Here is a 19689-nt window from a genome sequence, read left to right as displayed (position 1 = left end):
ATTGTATGCTGTAGCATTAATATTTGCCTTCACTGGAACTAAGGGGCCTTGCCAAAATGATGAAAAACTGTCAGACCAAGGGATGTCCAGATACTTTTGTTCATAGAGTGTATTTGGGATTTTACTCCTTAAAATGGTTAATATATACTGTTTATATTGTTTGAAATTGAAATAAAGACATTTGACCTTAAACGATACTACTTTAAATAATGTCCTGGGTCTATTTTACCCAGGCTCGCTGTTTCACAGGTGCGAAAATGTAAATGGAACATAAGGGATAACCACATTAGTCAGGAAGGATCTGTACTTGACACTGATTCCATTGAGAGGAGGGGCACTACAATGCTTCACAATTATATGGTTACATTTAGTGAATTTAACAACATGAGAACCTCTCATTCTTTTCTGTTTTTATATCCCCCAACAGTCACTGATGTGTATGACTATTTCCGAGCACTGCTGAAGAAAGATGAAAAAAGTGACAGGGCATTCACACTGACAGCTGAAGCAATCGAACTCAATGCTGCCAATTACACTGTATGGTAAGGGAGTGCTGTGGTCTTTATAATAGTATTTATAACAGTAATAATAACATAGTTGTAAGTTGCATCACACACAATCTGTTTTATTGATTATTTTCAGTTAAACTACTGTGTCATCTTTTGGAGTCTTTTCATGACCGACCAATGTCTTTTTCTCTTAATTTGTTTGGTTTATTTTCTAAACTTATTATTAGAATGCACTGTTTAATGTTGGTATCAGGGCTTGGCATTAACTTTTTTGGCTCACTTTTTGGCTGTGACTCCTTCCCAATTCCTGGCCATTAAAGCCCCTGTTCCCAGATAAACTCCCAGTACTTTAACCTGTCTGGCCCCACTGCAAGCCCAACCAGCAGCCGAGATAGGGATTCCCTCCCTCCATGACCCACTTTCTAACACCTCACTTTTCCCCCAGTTCCCTTGCTTTGGAGGCACCCTCATAGACACCGAGGCTATCCTCCTACACCTGCACATCCTCCCTATCCCTCACCAACATGGTTGCATCATCAGCATAAGCCAACAAACGTATTGCCTTAGAAGCACTGGCCCCCGAGCCTTCCACCCCCCTTAACCTTCGTCGTATCATTCCCGAAAATGGTTCTACTCATAAGGTATATAATTAACCCTTTGACTAAGCATGATTAACCTTTAGCAGCAGGCGAGAGAGAACGAACCACGGCTCATCCGAAGGTTTTATGGTGGTGATGAATGGAATGTACTTCCGGTACTCACTGTATTTTCTATTGTCCATTTGAAATTACGATAAAGGGGCGGAAACGATTATGTCACCAAAACAAGAGGTGACACTGATTACGTCACCAGTGACATAGACAGAGGGGTTTCCCTTACTGGGAGTTGTAGTCCATTCTGTTGTCCCCAACATTATTAACATTTAAAAAAGAGCACTTGAATTTTGGATGCACCTAAAATCAAGTCCCCAAGACACAATGCAATTTCAAGCACTGAAAACCCATGATCTGAAACCCAAAAATAGTCCTCTGTCAGCTGGTCACGACTAAAACCAAACACTGACCAAACTCATACCAGCACTGCTTTACAACCAGAAATTTGAGTAAACCAAATAATTAAACAAACAAAATATGCCTTTTGGGAACATTGGAATAATAACACCAAAACACAAATCAAACTAATATTGTTACTTGGCCCTAAATCGAGAATTGGCACAGTCTCTCTTCTCTGTCATTTCTGACCAAGTACAGGCTCAGTGACCACACCTTAGCAATTGAAAAAGGAAGGCAGAAAAAACATGGCTACCCAAAGAACAACATATATGTGGTCACTGCAGACAGGAGAGGTAGAGACAGAGATGCACTTCCTGCTATATTGTGAAAAACATTCACAGATAAGGAAAACACATTTTAATAAGGTCCAAAATTTAAAATTCCAAAACAAATTTTCCTCCCTAACAAATGATCAAAAGCTGCGAGTCCTATTAGGAGAAGGACCGACAGCCTCACTCGCAGGTAGATACATTTTTGGCTGTCACAGCCTGAGGGACAGTGGGTAAACATCTAACAAACGTGTGTGTATATATACAGGTTTATGTGTGTGTGTGTGTGTGAATATAAATATACATATATTTATTTGTACATGTGTATGTATATGTATATATAATAATTTTATTTAGAAAATAATACTTTTTTAATAGAGCATTAATAGAGCATAGAATAATATAGACATATTATAGTAGAGTAATAGTATTTATTAGTAAATTTAATAGATAATAAATGTTATGTTACTGTCATTTATGCTGTTGTTGCTGCTTGTTTTGTTATTTTTATTATTATTTTTATTTTAAATATATATTCTTACTATGGTTGATTCTTGTTATCACTACGCTTTGGCAATATGTATTTTTAAATATGTCATGCCAATCAAGCATTTGAATTTGAATTAGAGAGAGAGAGAGAGAGATCATGCTTACAATGAGCTCCTGAACATGAAGGGAATTTGTTTTAAAACAGATGAACATTTGGAATATACAGCAAAATTGGTTAAAAAAACTGGTCAAGAACAAATCCAAAACAAAACCTAATGACAATTTGAGACAAAATTATAGGAAACCGTTGAGACTGTACAGCCAGCTAAGGGAAGATAAGGTCAAACCAAGAAAAGAAACCAAAAAGAGAAGAATCTTAATCCAAAGAAAAGAGGATATAAGATGTGGGTAAGCCTCCCAGTCCAGTATTTTGAAAAATATATTTCATATAATTTAATATAATTTTTACAGAGAACATAAACCATTAGGCTTGTTAGCTGCTAATAGCTTATAGTGTAGCCAGGTATTAGCCTCTAAAATTGGCAGTTGGGCTACCAGTGGCAGTTTAAAAAAAAAAAAATTAAAGAATTAAAAAAAAGAATGTAACAGTTTGAGAGAATGGCCACTGCAGCAACACTACCCCTCCCTCATCCCTTTGAAATTGTATATCCGGAGACACTGACCACCGAACAGGCCAGAAAGAAGTACAAAGACAAAGCACTGAGAAGCTGCCCTGAGAAAAAGGCTGCAGATCATATTCTGTATGAAGACAGGAATGTCATCTCAGACCTGCTGTTTTACATACAACACACAGATGTCTGGCATAATGCTTTTAAGCAGTATATTAAATTCACTTTTCTGAGAGGCATTTGCAAGGGAAGGCACGTTTTTAAAGATGAGGAAAAAGAATCCTAAATTAACTATAAATATATATCACAGTGGAACCATATTAATTCAGGGGAGTTAAAAGGCTCTCAACTCATTTGCAAATGACTTTACGACCATAGCAAAGAGAGCACGCACAGAAAAAGCAAAACAGAGGCGATTAAGTCACAGCAGATCACCTAAGCACAACCTGAAAACTAAAATCGGCCCCATCCCCAGAAGCCCGGCACAAAAACCCCCTGCCCCTGCGGAAGATGAGCCCAGCCCAGAGGACCCAGAGGACCCAGCCCACAGCTGCTCCACAGCATCATGGCCCTGATGAGGGAGAGCCTTTCCCTGCAGGAGGTGGAGCTGGTCGAGCTGAAGGAGCTGGCAAGAACTCACTGCCAGCAAGAACACAGAGCTCCTTAAAGAGCAGCTCCACCAGGTGAGCAGGGAGCTCACAGCAACGCAGAGGGAGGTGAGGGAGCTGAAGGAGGAGGTGAGGGCACTGCTACAGAACAAAGAGACTGTAGAAAGGGAGCTGTCCACAGTCAGGGTGGAGCTGCAACACCTTGATAGGACTGTACAAGGCGTGGTGGAGCAGCTTCAGTCCTTTACCATCTCTAACACCACTCACACGGACAACCAAGCGGCCCAGACTGAGAATCCCCCATCCACAACCAACCCCCCCCACCCCAGCAACACAGTCTCCGGCAGGCACAGACACAACCACCAGCGCAGGCAAGTGCACATCAGCTAGCAGTGTTCCAACCTCTCCTGACCCACGCACCCCTCAGGCAACAATCCCAGCTACAGAAACAGAGAACAAATAGGGCACAGCCAAAGCAACATCAACCAACACAGAGATTGTTATATTAATAGATACAAATGGGAAATTTATAAGTGAGGAGCAGCTATTTCCTGGCAGAACAGTGTCAGAAGTCTGGTGCTACACAACAAGAGAGGCTCTGAAGATACTCTCCTAATCACAGTTTGGCAGCCCCAGCCACATTATAATCCACACAGGGACCAATGACCTGAGTGCACAGCAGGAGAGGGTGGCTGGATCCATCAGGAGAGTGGCAGAGAGGGCAACAGAGGCCTTCCCAAAAAGAAAAATAATCATATACACCCTTCTGCCCCGGAAGGACTTTCATCTCCTCACCGTACAAAAGGCAAGCATTGATATTTCACGAGAATGTCCATCTGGCTCACCATCCAGCCCTCGGAACCCACAACCTCCATGACCACGTTCACCTGCACAAACAGTCAGTCAGCATCTTCGCCAAACCCCTAAAGGACACGGCTTTGGGCAGACCCTCCATCAGCAGTCCCTGGAACAACAGGGATCCATCCAGCATCCATCGCTCTGGACCCCACATCACAGAACTATCTAGAGGCCAGCACACCCCTCCAAGTTCCAATGCGGCTCGCCAACCCCACCCACAGAATCAGCAGCACCAGCCCAGCCAACCAGGACCGTCTGGAGCCTATCCACCCCACCTAATAGAGGGTATGAATTGACGTCACTTTCCCACCGGATTACGCCCCCACAGTTGGGACTGAGTGGCAAAACATGCTGCCACATGGCTGCCTTTAGTATAGGAAACTGCAAAACCAGGAGTAAAACAAACTATTATCTGCTTAAATTAAACGCAGTTGGACTCGACAGTGATCCTTAAAGCTTACTAAAGAACCAGTGGTCCATGGACATTCAACAAGAAATCGGAGCTATCTTTTTACAGACTGCCAAAAGCTAAAGAAAAGAGAAGCAAATTCATCGCTGCTATCGCAGAAACGACTCTAATTCAGGCACCGAAACGTGGATTTGCGGTTGCTATTTTGTCAGGTATGTTGGATGTATGCACAACGTAGCTGCCACAGGGAAGTCTGCGCTTGCACGCACGCCTCAGGGAAGTCTGCGCACATCGTCACCGCCACAGGGAAGTCTGCGCACGCACGCTGCAGGGAAGTCTGCGCACGCACGCTGCAGGGAGGTCTGCGCAGGCATGTCTCAGGGAAGTCTGCACACGCACGCTGCAGGGAAGTCTGCGCAGGCATGCCACAGGGAAGTCTGCGCAGGCATGCCACAGGGAAGTCTGCGCAGGCATGCCACAGGGAAGTCTGCGCAGGCATGCCACAGGGAAGTCTGCGCAGGCACGCCTCAGGGAAGTCTGCGCATGCACGCCACAGGGAAGTCTGCGCAGGCACGCCGCAGGGAAGTCTGCGCAGGCACGCCGCAGGGAAGTCTGCGCAGGCACGCCGCAGGGAAGTCTGCGCAGGCACGCCGCAGGGAAGTCTGCGCAGGCACGCCGCAGGGAAGTCTGCGCAGGCACGCCGCAGGGAAGTCTGCGCAGGCACGCCGCAGGGAAGTCTGCGCAGGCACGCCGCAGGGAAGTCTGCGCAGGCACGCCGCAGGGAAGTCTGCGCAGGCACGCCGCAGGGAAGTCTGCGCAGGCACGCCGCAGGGAAGTCTGCGCAGGCACGCCGCAGGGAAGTCTGCGCAGGCACGCCGCAGGGAAGTCTGCGCAGGCACGCCGCAGGGAAGTCTGCGCAGGCACGCCGCAGGGAAGTCTGCGCAGGCACGCCGCAGGGAAGTCTGCGCAGGCACGCCGCAGGGAAGTCTGCGCAGGCACGCCGCAGGGAAGTCTGCGCAGGCACGCCGCAGGGAAGTCTGCGCATGCACGCCGCAGGGAAGTCTGCGCAGGCACGCCGCAGGGAAGTCTGCGCATGCTTGCCGCAGGGAAGTCTGCGCATGCTTGCCGCAGGGAAGTCTGCGCACGCACGCTGCAGGGAAGTCTGCGCACGCACGCTGCAGGGAAGTCTGCGCACGCACGCTGCAGGGAAGTCTGCGCACGCACGCTGCAGGGAAAATCTGCGCACGCACGCTGCAGGGAAAATCTGCGCAGGCACGCCGCAGGGAAGTCTGCGCAGGCACGCCGCAGGGAAGTCTGCGCACGTCGTCGCTGCAGGGAAGTCTGCACAGGCACGCCGCAGGGAAGTCTGCGCATGCATCCCTCAGGGCAGTCTGCGCAGGCACGCCGCAGGGAGGTCTGCGCAGGCACGCCACAGGGAAGTCTGTGCATTTATGCCACAGGGAAGTCTGCGCAGGCACGCCGCAGGGAAGACTGAGCACGTCGTCGCCGCCGCAGGGAAGTCTAGGGGCATGATTTTAACATTCTCTATATATCGCTTGCTAGGAATTTCAATTAAATAATGTTTTGCGATCTTTAACAGCTGATCTTTAAAAGGGTTCCGCAATAAAATCGTTTATGACCGAAGCCATCGTTAACACTACCAGGCTAACACGAAACGGACAAGGACAGAGACTTAATGTTCAGAGACCAAAAACTGCACAATGGTATACTCCACAATGTGACACAAGAAAGCAATAGACGGGAAGTTCACAAATCGAAAGACCGTCTGGGCTAAACCAGTCTAACGTGGCCGAACGCATGTAAGCAAAACACCGTGCAGGAGGATGAGCTGACAATTATCTGACATGGGACCCAGTTATCAGACTGAACAGCGCTATCAAAAAACCGTATAAGCAAGTCAAACAAAAGAGTCTCTCTTTTCCCCAGCTCGATCGGCCCAGCTGGACGAAACAGGTGATACAAATCCACAGTGATTAGAGAACCAATCAGTGAGCGCTACCCATTACCTCTATTTTGGCTTCCCCGATCCTATCTAACCCAATAAACTAAGCTAGTCTTCAGTGGTTTTCTGCGCTCGGGGCGACTTAACACTAAACTCGTGAGCACTATCAGCAGACCAATTGACCAGTCGACCTCAGTGCCCCGAAGCATACCCCCACTCATATTAGCCACCAAAAACAAAAAAGGGAAAACAATCAAGTGACAAGTCCCTTGGACCCGCCCGGGGTTCCAAATGGCAAACACACAACTTGAGTGCCAACTCACTGTCATCAGCTGCCAGCATGGGGAAGAGAGAGAAAAGCCCACTCATTTGCGAAGAAGGTCAAGTTACTTATTTGTCCCCCTCTGACAAAAAAGGTGCGGCTAGCAGTGTCTGTGCACAGTGTGCCATCCAGAAAGGGCACAAATGCAAGCCTTACTAACATAAAGCCACGCACTCAGTGGGCTAACACGCATTCCACGTGTCAAACCAAGTAACCAAGCAGACGCCAAAGGACAATGTGACTACACAAAGCCACAAACCAAAAGGATCCAAAATATCCCGGACGAGTCCCCATTTAAGTTACGGTTGTTCTCAAGCAAGGTTTCCCAAAAATAACCTATAACTTTATTTTACACAACCATACGAAATAACAAGATAACTGCAAAACATAATGGTGGAATCAGGACACGGCCGAGGTCCAAAGGTGAGGAGAAAAAGCCCCTTTCTGAGAAGCTGACTCCAAGATTCTTAAAATGGGCACTGCCACAGGTGCTGTCAACTACCTGAAACAATAAAAAACACAGGCCTCCAAACGGCCAGCACCCCCACCTGAAGCGGAGGGATGTAACATACTCATATTGTACTATGTTAAAATAGTAATATTAGTATAACTTGTACTATCATCTCCATACTTTTATATATTCCAACACTGTTTGTCTTATTTAAAACAAATAAGATCCTTTAGTGCCAAAAATGCTGAAATCATTTTCTGTCAGCATGTGGAACATCCAGGGCCTGAACTCCCCAGTTTTTGGTGTAAAAAGGAATTCCAAGAAAATGTTAAAAATATTGGCATGATCATCATTCAGGAATCTTGGTGTAGAGTCGATGTAGATACTCTCTGTCCCCCAGGATACAAAGAAACAATTGTCCCCTCAATTAAAAAAGCCCCAACCAATCATGAAGAGATTCTGGTGGAATTTGGTTTAATCAGAGCTCAAAAACTACATCACAGAAATTTAAAAAATGGAATCACATATTTGGCTTAAAATAAATTAAAAATTAATCGCATCAAAAAATGACCTGCACTTATGTGCAATCTATTTCCCACCCTCGGAATCTCCTTATTACGAGGAGGACACGTTCCCCAACCTCCACAGTGAAATCAGCCATTTCCAGGCCCAGGGGAATGTGCTGATCTGTGGGGACCTAAATGCCCGGACAGGCACACACTTTATCAGTAAGGATGGGAACAAGGACGTATTTGGACCAAATTTACTAAATAATGTAACAAACTTACCAGAAATAACTCCGACCACGATATGAATCAAAACGGCAGACATCTACTGCAGCTCTATCATGACATGGGTCTATATATTGTCAATGCTAGGATACGAGGTTACTCTTTGGGAAGTACAGTAGATTATGTGGTCACAGACCTAGATCCATTCTAAGAGCATTTACTGTCAAGCCACTAACCCCTGTGTCCGACCCCAGCTAAATCACAGTCTATCTCAAAAGGACAGAACCTAACACCAGCACCCACATCCATCCCAGTAAGCTGTACAACATCAACCAATCATACAGATGGGAGCCAAACAGCGCAGAGGAATACCAGAAAGCAATCAATAATCACGAAATTCAAACACTATTGGATACCTTTCTGGTTACTACATTCCCTCAGAATAAAGAAGGACTAAATCTGGCAGTCAACAATGTAAATAACATATATGAAAAGGTAGCTTTAATCTCATTTAAAGAAAAAATCAAATTCCCCAAAAAAGATCAAAGCTGAAACATGGTTTGACAAAGACTGCAAAGAAATCAGGAAAAAAAAACTTATCTAATCAGAAACACAGAGATCAACAAAACCAGGATTTACGCCTGAGTTACTTTAAGGCACTAAAATACTATAAGCAAAACCTAAGAACCAAAAACAACAACACAAAAGGGCACAACTGACAGTAATTGAGGAGTCCATCAATTCTAACAGATTTTGGAGAAACTGGAAAAAATTAAACCAAACAAAATAAGAGGAATTGGCCATCCAAAATGGTAACATATGGAAAGATGATTTTGAAAACCTATATAAAAGTATATCGCATCAAAATAATTTAGGAAAAAAGAGATCTGCAAAAAAATAAACAAACTTGAATTAAGCATTAAAAACAATCATAATCTGTTGGGCACCCCAATCACTGAGCAGGAATTGATTGACAAACTTCGTGTTCTCCAATCAGAAAAAGCCAGCCGGCTAGATGGCATTTTAAATGAAATGCTAAAATACAGCAACCAAAAACTACAAAAGGCAATTTTAAAGCTATTCAATTTGGTTCTGAGCGTAGGTCATTTCCCTGACATCTGGAATCAAGGATTAATTACCCCTGTATTTAAAAGTGGAGACAAATTAGACCCCAATAACTACTGATGCATTTGTGTAAGCAGTAATCTGGGGAAGGTTCTATGTAGCATAATAAACACATGACTTTTAGACTTCCTTATTTGAGCACAATGTCTTGAGTAAGTCAAATTGGGTTTTTTCCTAAACACGTACAACTGATTATATTTATGCCCTACACACAAGTAGAAAAACACGCCAACAAAAATAAAAACAAAATTTTGCCTGTTTTATAGATTTCAAGAAGGCCTTTGATTCAATTTGGCGCAATGGTTTCTTCTACACACTTATCCAAAGTGGTGTAGAGGGTAAAATCTATGATATAATCAAATCAATGTACACCATAAACAAATGCAGAGTTAAAATTGGACACAAAAGAACAGAATTCTTCACCTAGGGGTGGGTAGTGAGGCAGGCCTGCAGCTTGAGTCCAACTCTGTTCAACATTTATTTCAATGAATTGGTGACTATGTTGGAACAATCTGCAGCACCTGGACTCACCCTTGATGATAAAGAAATCAAATTCCTTCTCTATGCAGATGACCTGGTTCTGCTGTCACCCACAGCATGCACTGCAGCAGAGCCTGAACCTGGTAGAGAAACACTGTCAAGCCTGGGCCCTGACAGTGAATATGACTAAAACCACAATTATGACTTTTCAAAGAAGATCCAGATCTCAGGGAAACAAATACAGATTCACATTAGCAAATAAAACAGTAGGAAACACTAACAGTTAGACTTATTTAGGCCTGAAAATAGGCTCAACAGGAAGCTTTAACTTTGGCAGTAAATGAACTGAAGGAGAAAGCACGCAGGGCATTCTATGCCATAAAGAGAAATACCCAAATTATACTGCCAATCAAAATTTGGCAAAAAATATTTCAATCAGTCATACAACCAATTTCATTATATGGCAGTGAAGTGTGGGGTGTGCTCACTGAACAAGACTTTGCAAAATGGGACAAACACCTCATATCAATGAAACCCTGCATCAGTGTTTCCCACAGGATTTAGTGAGACTATGGTGGGTGGACCTCGGACACTCTACGGGGGTCTGGGGGCATGCTCCCTCGGAAGGAAATTTAGTACGTTTTAAAGTTAAATGCATCAATCTGGTGCACTTTGAGAGCAAAATTAGGAGGCTAGATCTATGAAGAACTTTGTGCTCTTGTAAACAATGTTGTGCTCTAGTAAACAATTTAATCATAAACACATTGGTCAACACATAAACACAAAAGTCCATATTTCATGCGTGGGGGCCTTTAATACAGATTTATGATTTATCTTATAGGTAGAGGACATGGTATTCATCAACTTTCATTGCCTTTTGTAGCTGACATTTGTATTGTACCTCCCAAAAAATGAATAAAATGCTTTTTGTCCATTATAAAGCATATAAATGAAGGTTTAAGATGAAACATTGCTATCAGATTAAAAAAGAATGCAAGAATGTTGTCACACAAAGCGGTAAATACCTAAATGTGTAATAATTAACTATTGTATGTATTTCTATACTCTGTACTCTCGTATGTTTTCTTGTCTGGGGATGGGATGATATGAAAACAATTTTCAACCGTCCACCACGTTTTGGCAATGTTCCAACTCTCACGTCATCACTGTTGCATGCTTCACAAAAACCATTACACTACTAATTAACGCTTACATCTATTTTCTGAAGTGCACCAGTCCTTTTTCCAGCAAAACACCCCCATAACATGATGCTGCCACCCCCATGCTTCACAGTTGGGATGGTGTTCTTCGGATTAAAAGCTTCACCTTTTTTCCTCCATGCACAGCGCTGATCATGATCATAAGCTTCTGAAAATGCATTACATCAATTTCTGGAATCATCCAGACTGTTTAAAGAGACAGTCAACTTTGTGTGTATAAAATTTTGACCCACTGGAATTCTGATATAGTGAATTAAAGCTGAAATAAATTTTTATTTATTTAATTGTTTTAAAATGACCTCTGATGTGAACAAAGTAGATGCCCTAATTGACTTGCCAAAAGAAATGTGTGATAACATGAAATGTGCAGAGTTGTGAGGTTTATGTAAACATTTGGCCTCGTCTGCAAATAACATTACATTTTACAACATGATTATAAGCTAACTAGCTAGCTAGTGAGAGTTGGGGAGATTGATAGCTTGTTAGCTAGCTATTGCCAGCTCTCTAGCGGTGTATAAAACTCAACATGTTTTGGTGTCAATGTGACTAATTTCTCTATATCTAGCTAATGAGAGAAATATATATAGAGATTGCTAGATAGCTAGTGAGAGAGATGTGTATCACTTGCTAGCTAACAAGATGGCAAAATTATCATTATCAGTATCACTCTAGAAACTTAAAGGATAGGCTATATGGTAAATATGTATTTGATACATTGCATTGTGTGACATTATTTCTCTTCATCAAAACTCAGTAGCTGCACGAGACTACAACGAGAACACGTTGAAAAATTCATGCCGCTCCCTCAGCTGACTACGCTTTAGCGACCCATCAATTTCTTGCTGTGTGTTCGGGGGTTACTCTCATAAATTGTGACTGTGTCTGCATGGTACGGATCTGGCTGGAGACAGATCGGCAGCGTACGCATGCGCTCATGTGTGGTGCAAATCCGGCAGCAGATACAAATCTGGTAGCGATGCACCTTCTTATTAAAGATACGCTCAGCTTGACTGAGGAGGCACTATGTGAGAGGGTGAAGTGGATGGACCAATGGGATGAGCACACAGTGTGCACCTAGTGCTTATGGGAGTTGTATCATGTGGTATCACCTCAAACTGACTTAACTTCGGGTGTTAATGTCAAGCCCTGGTAGGTATTAATGTTGGATAAAGAAGTTTATTGTAAAGACAGAACAGGCAGATTCAGTGAGAACATTTATGAATGCTAGATTTCTAATGTGAAAGAGGGACTGGTGTGTTTAGTTGAAAAACCTTGTAGCCATATACTCTGGGATAGTTGTTCAGGTTAGGGGCCTGTGATTGTTTTGAGTGATTATACCTTTCTCTACATCTGTTCCTGCAGGCACTACCGTCGAGTGTTACTACAGGCCTTGGAAAAAGATTTGAGAGAGGAGATGCGTTATATTACCACCATCATTGAGGACCAACCCAAAAACTACCAAGTCTGGTAACCATATGCTCATTTTCTATTTATTTTGCTGGCACACATTGGGTCTTACTCGCAAAAGTTTTCTTAAATTCTCACGAAATTTTCTTTGTTCATTATAAAACTTCCTGTGAAACACAAATGTGGGATTTGTGAAACATGTGCAACCCTTTGATTTCGTGCATATCCCAGGTGTATCAGATTAACACACTCGTATGACATCCGGCACTCCGAATACCAAACACAATAAAACACCTCACTTATTCAACATAGAAAAATATCAATTAGAATTCATTTGGAAATTATTTTATAAATTTAATTATTCATTTGGAAAAGGTTTTTATAATCAAAGATATCAATTATCAATTAAATCGCTGAATTCATTGAAAGGCATAGAAAACTTTGTTCAGTCACAACAGATATTCACATCTAATCTAAAGATATGGTTCAACTACCTTAAAACAATTAATATAGGTTACAGACATGGGCAGTTACACAAGAAATGAATGAAAGAAGAGACAAAACCAGAGCTTATTTGTCCCAAAGTAATCCAAAATGCAAAAACCAAAACACAGCAGAATATTCCAAAAGAACCAGAGGTCAAATGTAGGATGCCAGATCAAGATGCAGGACTCAGATTCCCACTTTGCAACTAACTGTTGCAAACTTCTCAGGTTGCCCAAAACTGACTTCACTAAAAGAAAGCCGCATAATTTATCTAGTGAAAAAGAGAAGGGCAGAGGGGCATGGACATCCCCTCGGACACACACACACACACACACACATTCACGCGCAGATGCACAATTCACACCTCAGATGGCTAACCCAGTTCCTTCTCTGCCTTATCTTCATGCTATGCTGGCCGAGCGCATTGAAGATACCTATGACTGAGAATGGCCAAGTGGTGAAATGATGTCTGACACTTTCTTGGATTTATACTCTATACTTTTGGCTATGTATCCCAGCATCTTGTTGACCTTTTTTCCTCTTCAGCATAGTGCCTAGTGCCTAGAACCAAGCTTTGATTAACCATTACTCCCAAGTCTTTTTTTAATTTGAGCACATTCCAATTTTGTTCCTCCAAAGTAATCCTGATGAATGTTTTCTTTTCCCACATGCTGAACATAAGTATTCCTGCCTTATGTTGTTATATCACTCATTTACAACTTTACATGCCACTATATTGAATTTCAATTGTCAGGTTCCTCTTCTGGATTCTATTTAAATCTTCTTGGATTAATTTCCTCACAGTTTTTCTTCGAATATTGTATCGTCTGCAAACTTAAAGGGGAATTTCACTTTATAACACTTCTGGGCTCATTTTCACACCTACCCGGAGTTTTGTGTGCATCCCAGTAGGGTTGAACCAAATACTCGGATGAAACGAGTATCCGGTACGGATAATGTACTTTTTACGAGCACGAGTACCATCCAAGTAAAATGTGTCAATATCCGTACTTGTGATGAAGGAAAATCCTTATTGGGTAGCTGTGTCCAGTTTCCACATCGTTCTGTGATAGGCCAGCCACACACAGAGCTCCTCCTCTACACAAAGCCTATACAAAGTTCACTGCAGCTGCGCCACACAACACAATCTTGCCATCGTCACAGCCACTCTGTCCACAGGGATCTATTATCTATTGTCATATATTCTCAATAAAATAAAGTTTGCAATTCTCAGATTCCGCTCAACACATTATTCTCACCATAGCTAAACACACTGGACATTCACACACAAGCACATATTACTGATTACAAATGGACATTTCTAGCTTCTAGCTTGCTACAGTGGGGCTAACCATAGAAGTATATATGTCTATGGGGCTAACTATCCAGTTAACTAGCTGCTACAGTGGGGATAACTAGCCAGTTAGCTAGCGACTACATGATATAAGCATGTACTTGTATTTCCTAACATTTAGTAAACGGATTGTCCAAGACAATATATGACCACTCAGTCTCAAAAGCGACATCTCTGCACGTAAAACCAATGGTAAGGTTGTGTATTTATTCAAAAAAACTATGTCTCCTTTATTTTGTTATTCAGTGAGCAGCGTTTTCACTGCTATACTGGCATATCTTAGGGCCATTGTGTATATCTTGTTGCTATAACGGAATACGATTTTTGAGTGGTGAAAGAATATTTTTTATGAATGCCCAGATAGACAATATTGTCCATTATATCATGGGTGGGGGGTGTAGTTGCAGATGAGACTGCAGGGAGGGGGCGTGTTAAATGAACGACCAGAGCGACAATGGTGGCGCGGCGAAACTCCGTATTCGGCATAGTTGTCATGTATCGTCTACTAATGAAACTAAAACAAAGCGTTTCTGTTTTTAACTCGTACTTTGGTTGCAGTAGCACTGAATGTCCGAGTTCAGTAATCTCGGTGCGCCGGCCTGCCGACCACTAGGGGTTTTGCGCCAAGAGGTTAAAATACCAACTTCCGGTTAGGTCATGCCCACTTCCGGTCTAAGCCCCGCCCATTCCGAGTACGGATACGGATACAGATAATTTTGTTGGTTGAACAGATACAGATACAGATAATGGTGTACCCGCTCATCCCTACATCCCAGACGGTTTTTAGGTTGCTTGCTTGCTTCAATATTTAGATATTTGTAGATTTTTGATTCCCGTGTGAGCTAACCCCCCCATCCAATAGAAGCCCATTCAATATCATACTCCACGTTAGACTCATTGTAAACACATGTCCCTGCTTCTCATGACTGATATTGTCTTTCTAATGAATTTGTCGCCCTTCATTTTTCGATTAGTTATTTCATTATGTTAATATTTTACGCTGTTATATTTTTGCTTTCCTTCACAAATGCAGGAAGTTGATCCAGGCAGTTTAGTGTCGAACTCGAGGATGCATATCATTGTGCGACTTCTGATGTTGGGCGTACCTGCAGACAGTAACACTAGGTTAGTCGTAGAAGTAGTGTTGTATTGCTACTAGCTAGCGAAACTGAAAATGTCTGAAGACAAAGGAGATTTTGTTTTTGATCATGGGATTGTTGTTCCCTATCGATTTGAGCCGGAATACACAGAAGAAGAGCTGGCTAATTTGCAGGCTGATTTGGGGTGCAAAATTGTTTTTCATCCGGTACGCACTTGACAGCGAGGCACTTCACATCCCGAGGCAATCAGTGAGGCAGCGATGATGACACTGACGTAATGTGTACTCTCACGCAGCAGCTTACAGTGTGTGGAGCTTACAGTCACCACCAGTAAAATTACACTTCTCAGCTCCGCTTGTAAAACTGGTTTGAATGTTATTCTCAGCATGTTGAAGACCTAGTGTTATATATGAAACAACATGCACGAAAATACGGGACAAACTGCATCCCATATTGAATCAATACGGGACATAGCATTTTACTTTGAAATACGGGACAGGTGGCAACCCTAGCAACAGGGCACTCCGATTTCTCAGCTGTCACCAACCTCGGAGTCTTGGAGACTTTGTTCCGAATGCCAAGGATCAATTGGAAACGACATTCCACACTGGATGGTCCAAATGGGACTCTCTCAGAAATGTAAGTGTGTTGGCTATATACCGTAATAATGTCAGTGGATAGCATAACGTTATCGTTAGCTAATTGAAATCCTAGTTTTGACGACTGGTGTTCATGTGTGGTGGTCTACGCATGTGTCTCGCTGAGCGTAACGTTACCGTAACGTTCCTGTTTTGAATACAGAGGTATAGGGCTTGGCGCATCAGCTGAACTACAAGACTGTAACGTTACATCTCTAACACATGAATGAAGTTAGCAAGAATGACAATCGAAATGATGCCTAGAACTTTTATGACATAGTCTGCCAATATCTGCTTGCTCATCCTGTCTGGGATGCACACACTGGGTCGGTGTGAAAATGAGCCCAGAAGTGTTATAAAGTGCAATTCCCCTTTAACTAATGTACTAATGTTCCTGTCAAGGCCATTTATGTAAATAAGGAAGGGCAGTGGTCCCAAGTATATCTGGAAAACAAATATCTCTGTGCAGCTGAGCTGCTCCAGCTGTGAAATGGCAGAAAAGAGAATGTCAGAAAACCAAGCGCACATGGCAAAAAGCTGAACTGCAGGTTCAATATGGCTTTTATAAAGTGAGCCTTAATAAGTACAATATTGAATGAAATAATCAACACAAATTCCAATAATGCACACACTGGCACCAATAGCTCCTTAGTTCCTTTCTGCTGATAAGTCTAATGAGTTTGCTGTCTTTTTTAGTCACAACATTCAGAACATTATTCAAGCCATCAACACTCCCATGTCAAATAAAAATGTCTGCACTTGTAAAAAGAACTTGGCAAAAATGACTAATTTTACTGTCATCGATCATAAAATACTTGAAGAAACAGCGACAGCTCAAGCCATCTACCTGCTGCCTTGATGCCTGGCCTACAAAAAACATTTTTAATTGCCTGGAGCTACTGCAAATGGTTAATAACCCCCTCCTGTATGGCATTTTTTCAAATGTATTAAAAACTGCTGTTAGTAGGCCCCTGTTAAAAAGAGGGGCTTAGATACTTCTGTAATTGGTAAGTGCAGACCTATCTGAGATCTCCATTTCATTGTTAAGAACCTTGAAAAAATAACCAACTTAAAGTAATAATCTCAAAGATTTTCATTAAAATAAATGTCTGTTAAGTCACTATCTATCGCCAAATTAGGTAACACAATGGCGATTGAGCCTGTTGTTATATTAATTTGTATTATTATTATTATTATTATTATTTATAATTAAAGAACTGGGTGTCTGTGGCGACATTCCCGGGAAAGCGGGAAGCGGCGCATAGTTAGTGATGCGTTTCCCATCACCCATCAGTGGTTGGTCCGCCAGAGAGGATAGGCGGAGCTAACGCAACAGGCTCGCTCTTCAACTGACTTGTGTGTGAGCGGCGTACATTTTTTTCCGGTGTCTGCTAGCATTACAATAACAGAGAAGGGGAGGGGGGAGTTGAGGGGAAGGTTATGGAACCCTAAAAAGTTTTTGTGTAACATGAGAGGTCATATTATTTGTTGATGTAGAGTTCGTATTACATTTGATTACAATGTAACATTACTAAATTACATAGCTATTTGCACAGTTAACGCTAGCTACCGGACCATGTCAAGAAAGGCAACATTAGTTTAGACAACGTTGCGCACAGTATCCATCTCTCATATCAGGTAATGTTGCATTAGCTAGCTAGCTAATGTAATTAACACAATCTAATGTCTGCTAACAATTAGAAAAAATGCTAGCTAACGCTACCGACCAGTACCGACTTCGCAAACCGTCTCTCGAATGCAATGCTACCTTGTTGCAACATTGCAATATAGCTAACTAAAGGCCAGTTCAGATCAATGATTCGCAACGAGACTGGATGCAACTTGCAAAATTCCAAGACGCCTGATTATAAACGTTCTAAAACTGCACTTGACGATTTGACAAGGTGGGTCTTTTGAGACTCCAGGCGATGGCTTCAGACGCTCTGAAACTAACCAATTTACACCGCTGCAATTTTCTCTGCAACATTCTAAAATAGTTTTGTCTCGTTCCGAATCATTGATCTGAACTGTCCTTAATGTTAGTTATTTACATTGCCATCAAGTTCATCAATATATTATAATGATTAAATTAATGATTAATGAATAAAGCCAGGGTATAGGTGGAGCAGAGTCTGATTTCTGTGTAAAGATGTCAAGCCGGAGAAAACTAAATAAAAGAATATGGCAGTATGGATTAGCGTTGTTATTATTTTATTACGCTTCCTCATATGTTCCTTCAGCTTTGATGCCCTTTTTTGATTAAATCTCCTTTGTTTTTGTTTTATTATTCTTGTTCTGATTGCTAATTTAACATCCAGCTCAGTGAACAGTTTAGCTAGCAAAACCAGAAAGACCAGAGGTAACATTTTGCAAGGCAGTTGTTTCAAAAATATCACACAACAATCATTCACGAAAAAGACTGTTTATTTTGCACGAGACACATAATTGCACAAGCCACAGCGAATCCCACGAATTCTTCTCTGCAGTGTAAATATGTTCATACCAGGCAAAAGGTGGATAAAGAACGTTTGTGGAAATTGATGATCACTAATTCTACCCCAGGTCTGCTACAGTATTTTAACCCGGCTCAGCAGTGTAAAGACAGCTTATGTTAGCCTAATGTTAGACAATGAATGAGTATGTACATAACGTTACTTTCATAACAACCATTTTTTATTCAGTAAATAGTAAGTCTTATAGTTGGCATGGCCCAGGTGCAAACTGACTGACGTCACACAGGCGACATTGGTTGGATCCGGTTGGATCTATGGGAAGTGAGGTCCAAAAACACACCTGCAATTACCGCTTCTCGCCATTAGTACCGCCAAAGAGAACGAAACGGAGATCTTCGAGATTGTAACTTTAACTATGGACAATCATGCGATTGATCGCGATTAAATATTTTAATCGATTGACAGCCCTAATATTTTTTTAAATGACTAAACTCACCTGTAGCTTTTTCCTGGTGCAGTGTCTTTTACTGCTACTGCAGAGTGAATGCGTAAGGTTGCAAAGATGATTCACAACTTCCGGTTACGCTGGGCTATAAAACACTATTTCAAAAGTAAAATTAGACATGTTATACATCATTAGAAAGCTTATACTGTCACCTTCTGAATAAATTAATTGTCTATCAAGCCAGATTGTACTAAAAGGTTGACAACACCGTAAACAAGGTGCGTGGTATTACACACAGCTATTTCGGAAGGTACCCAGGTGTCACAAATGAAAAATGAGCTTATATTTCACAAGACAATATATGACCACTCAGACTCGAAGAGGACATTTCTACGCGTAAAACCAATGCTAAGGTTGTATGTATATTCCATGTTTAGTCTCAGATATTGACAGTAGAATTACATTGTATAACATGTAAAAATTTGTCTTGTTTATATTGCAATATATTTAAACTCTGCAATACACATTGAACCCAGACATAAACGCTATGTAATTTGCTCATATATAGCTCTGTTGTATACTATTAACTGCACTCTTAAGTGCAAAATAAAGCTCTGTTTATTGCTAAGGAATAGGCTACTAATGATGTTAAAGTTCTTTTTGAAGTTGGCGCAGATCCGTCAGGGAGTTA

At 42.0% G+C, this 19689-nt stretch overlaps 1 protein-coding gene across 2 annotated transcripts in view; it reads left to right on the top strand.

Moving 5' to 3' along the window:
* The window catches only part of fnta (farnesyltransferase, CAAX box, alpha), a 71775-nt gene that overhangs the window by 7094 nt on the left and 44992 nt on the right, over nucleotides 1-19689 (top strand). For both annotated transcript variants that reach the window (XM_035385285.1, XM_035385286.1), the window contains exons 3-4: nucleotides 428-542; nucleotides 12478-12582. In XM_035385285.1, coding sequence (XP_035241176.1) covers nucleotides 428-542; nucleotides 12478-12582 — 220 coding nt within the window. The remainder of the gene's footprint in view (nucleotides 1-427; nucleotides 543-12477; nucleotides 12583-19689) is intronic.

This window comes from Anguilla anguilla, chromosome 12 (genome assembly GCF_013347855.1).
Source record: "Anguilla anguilla isolate fAngAng1 chromosome 12, fAngAng1.pri, whole genome shotgun sequence".
Lineage (NCBI taxonomy): Eukaryota > Metazoa > Chordata > Actinopteri > Anguilliformes > Anguillidae > Anguilla > Anguilla anguilla.
Note: the sequence above shows the minus strand (reverse complement) of the source record. Positions and strands in the feature narration are given on the sequence as shown.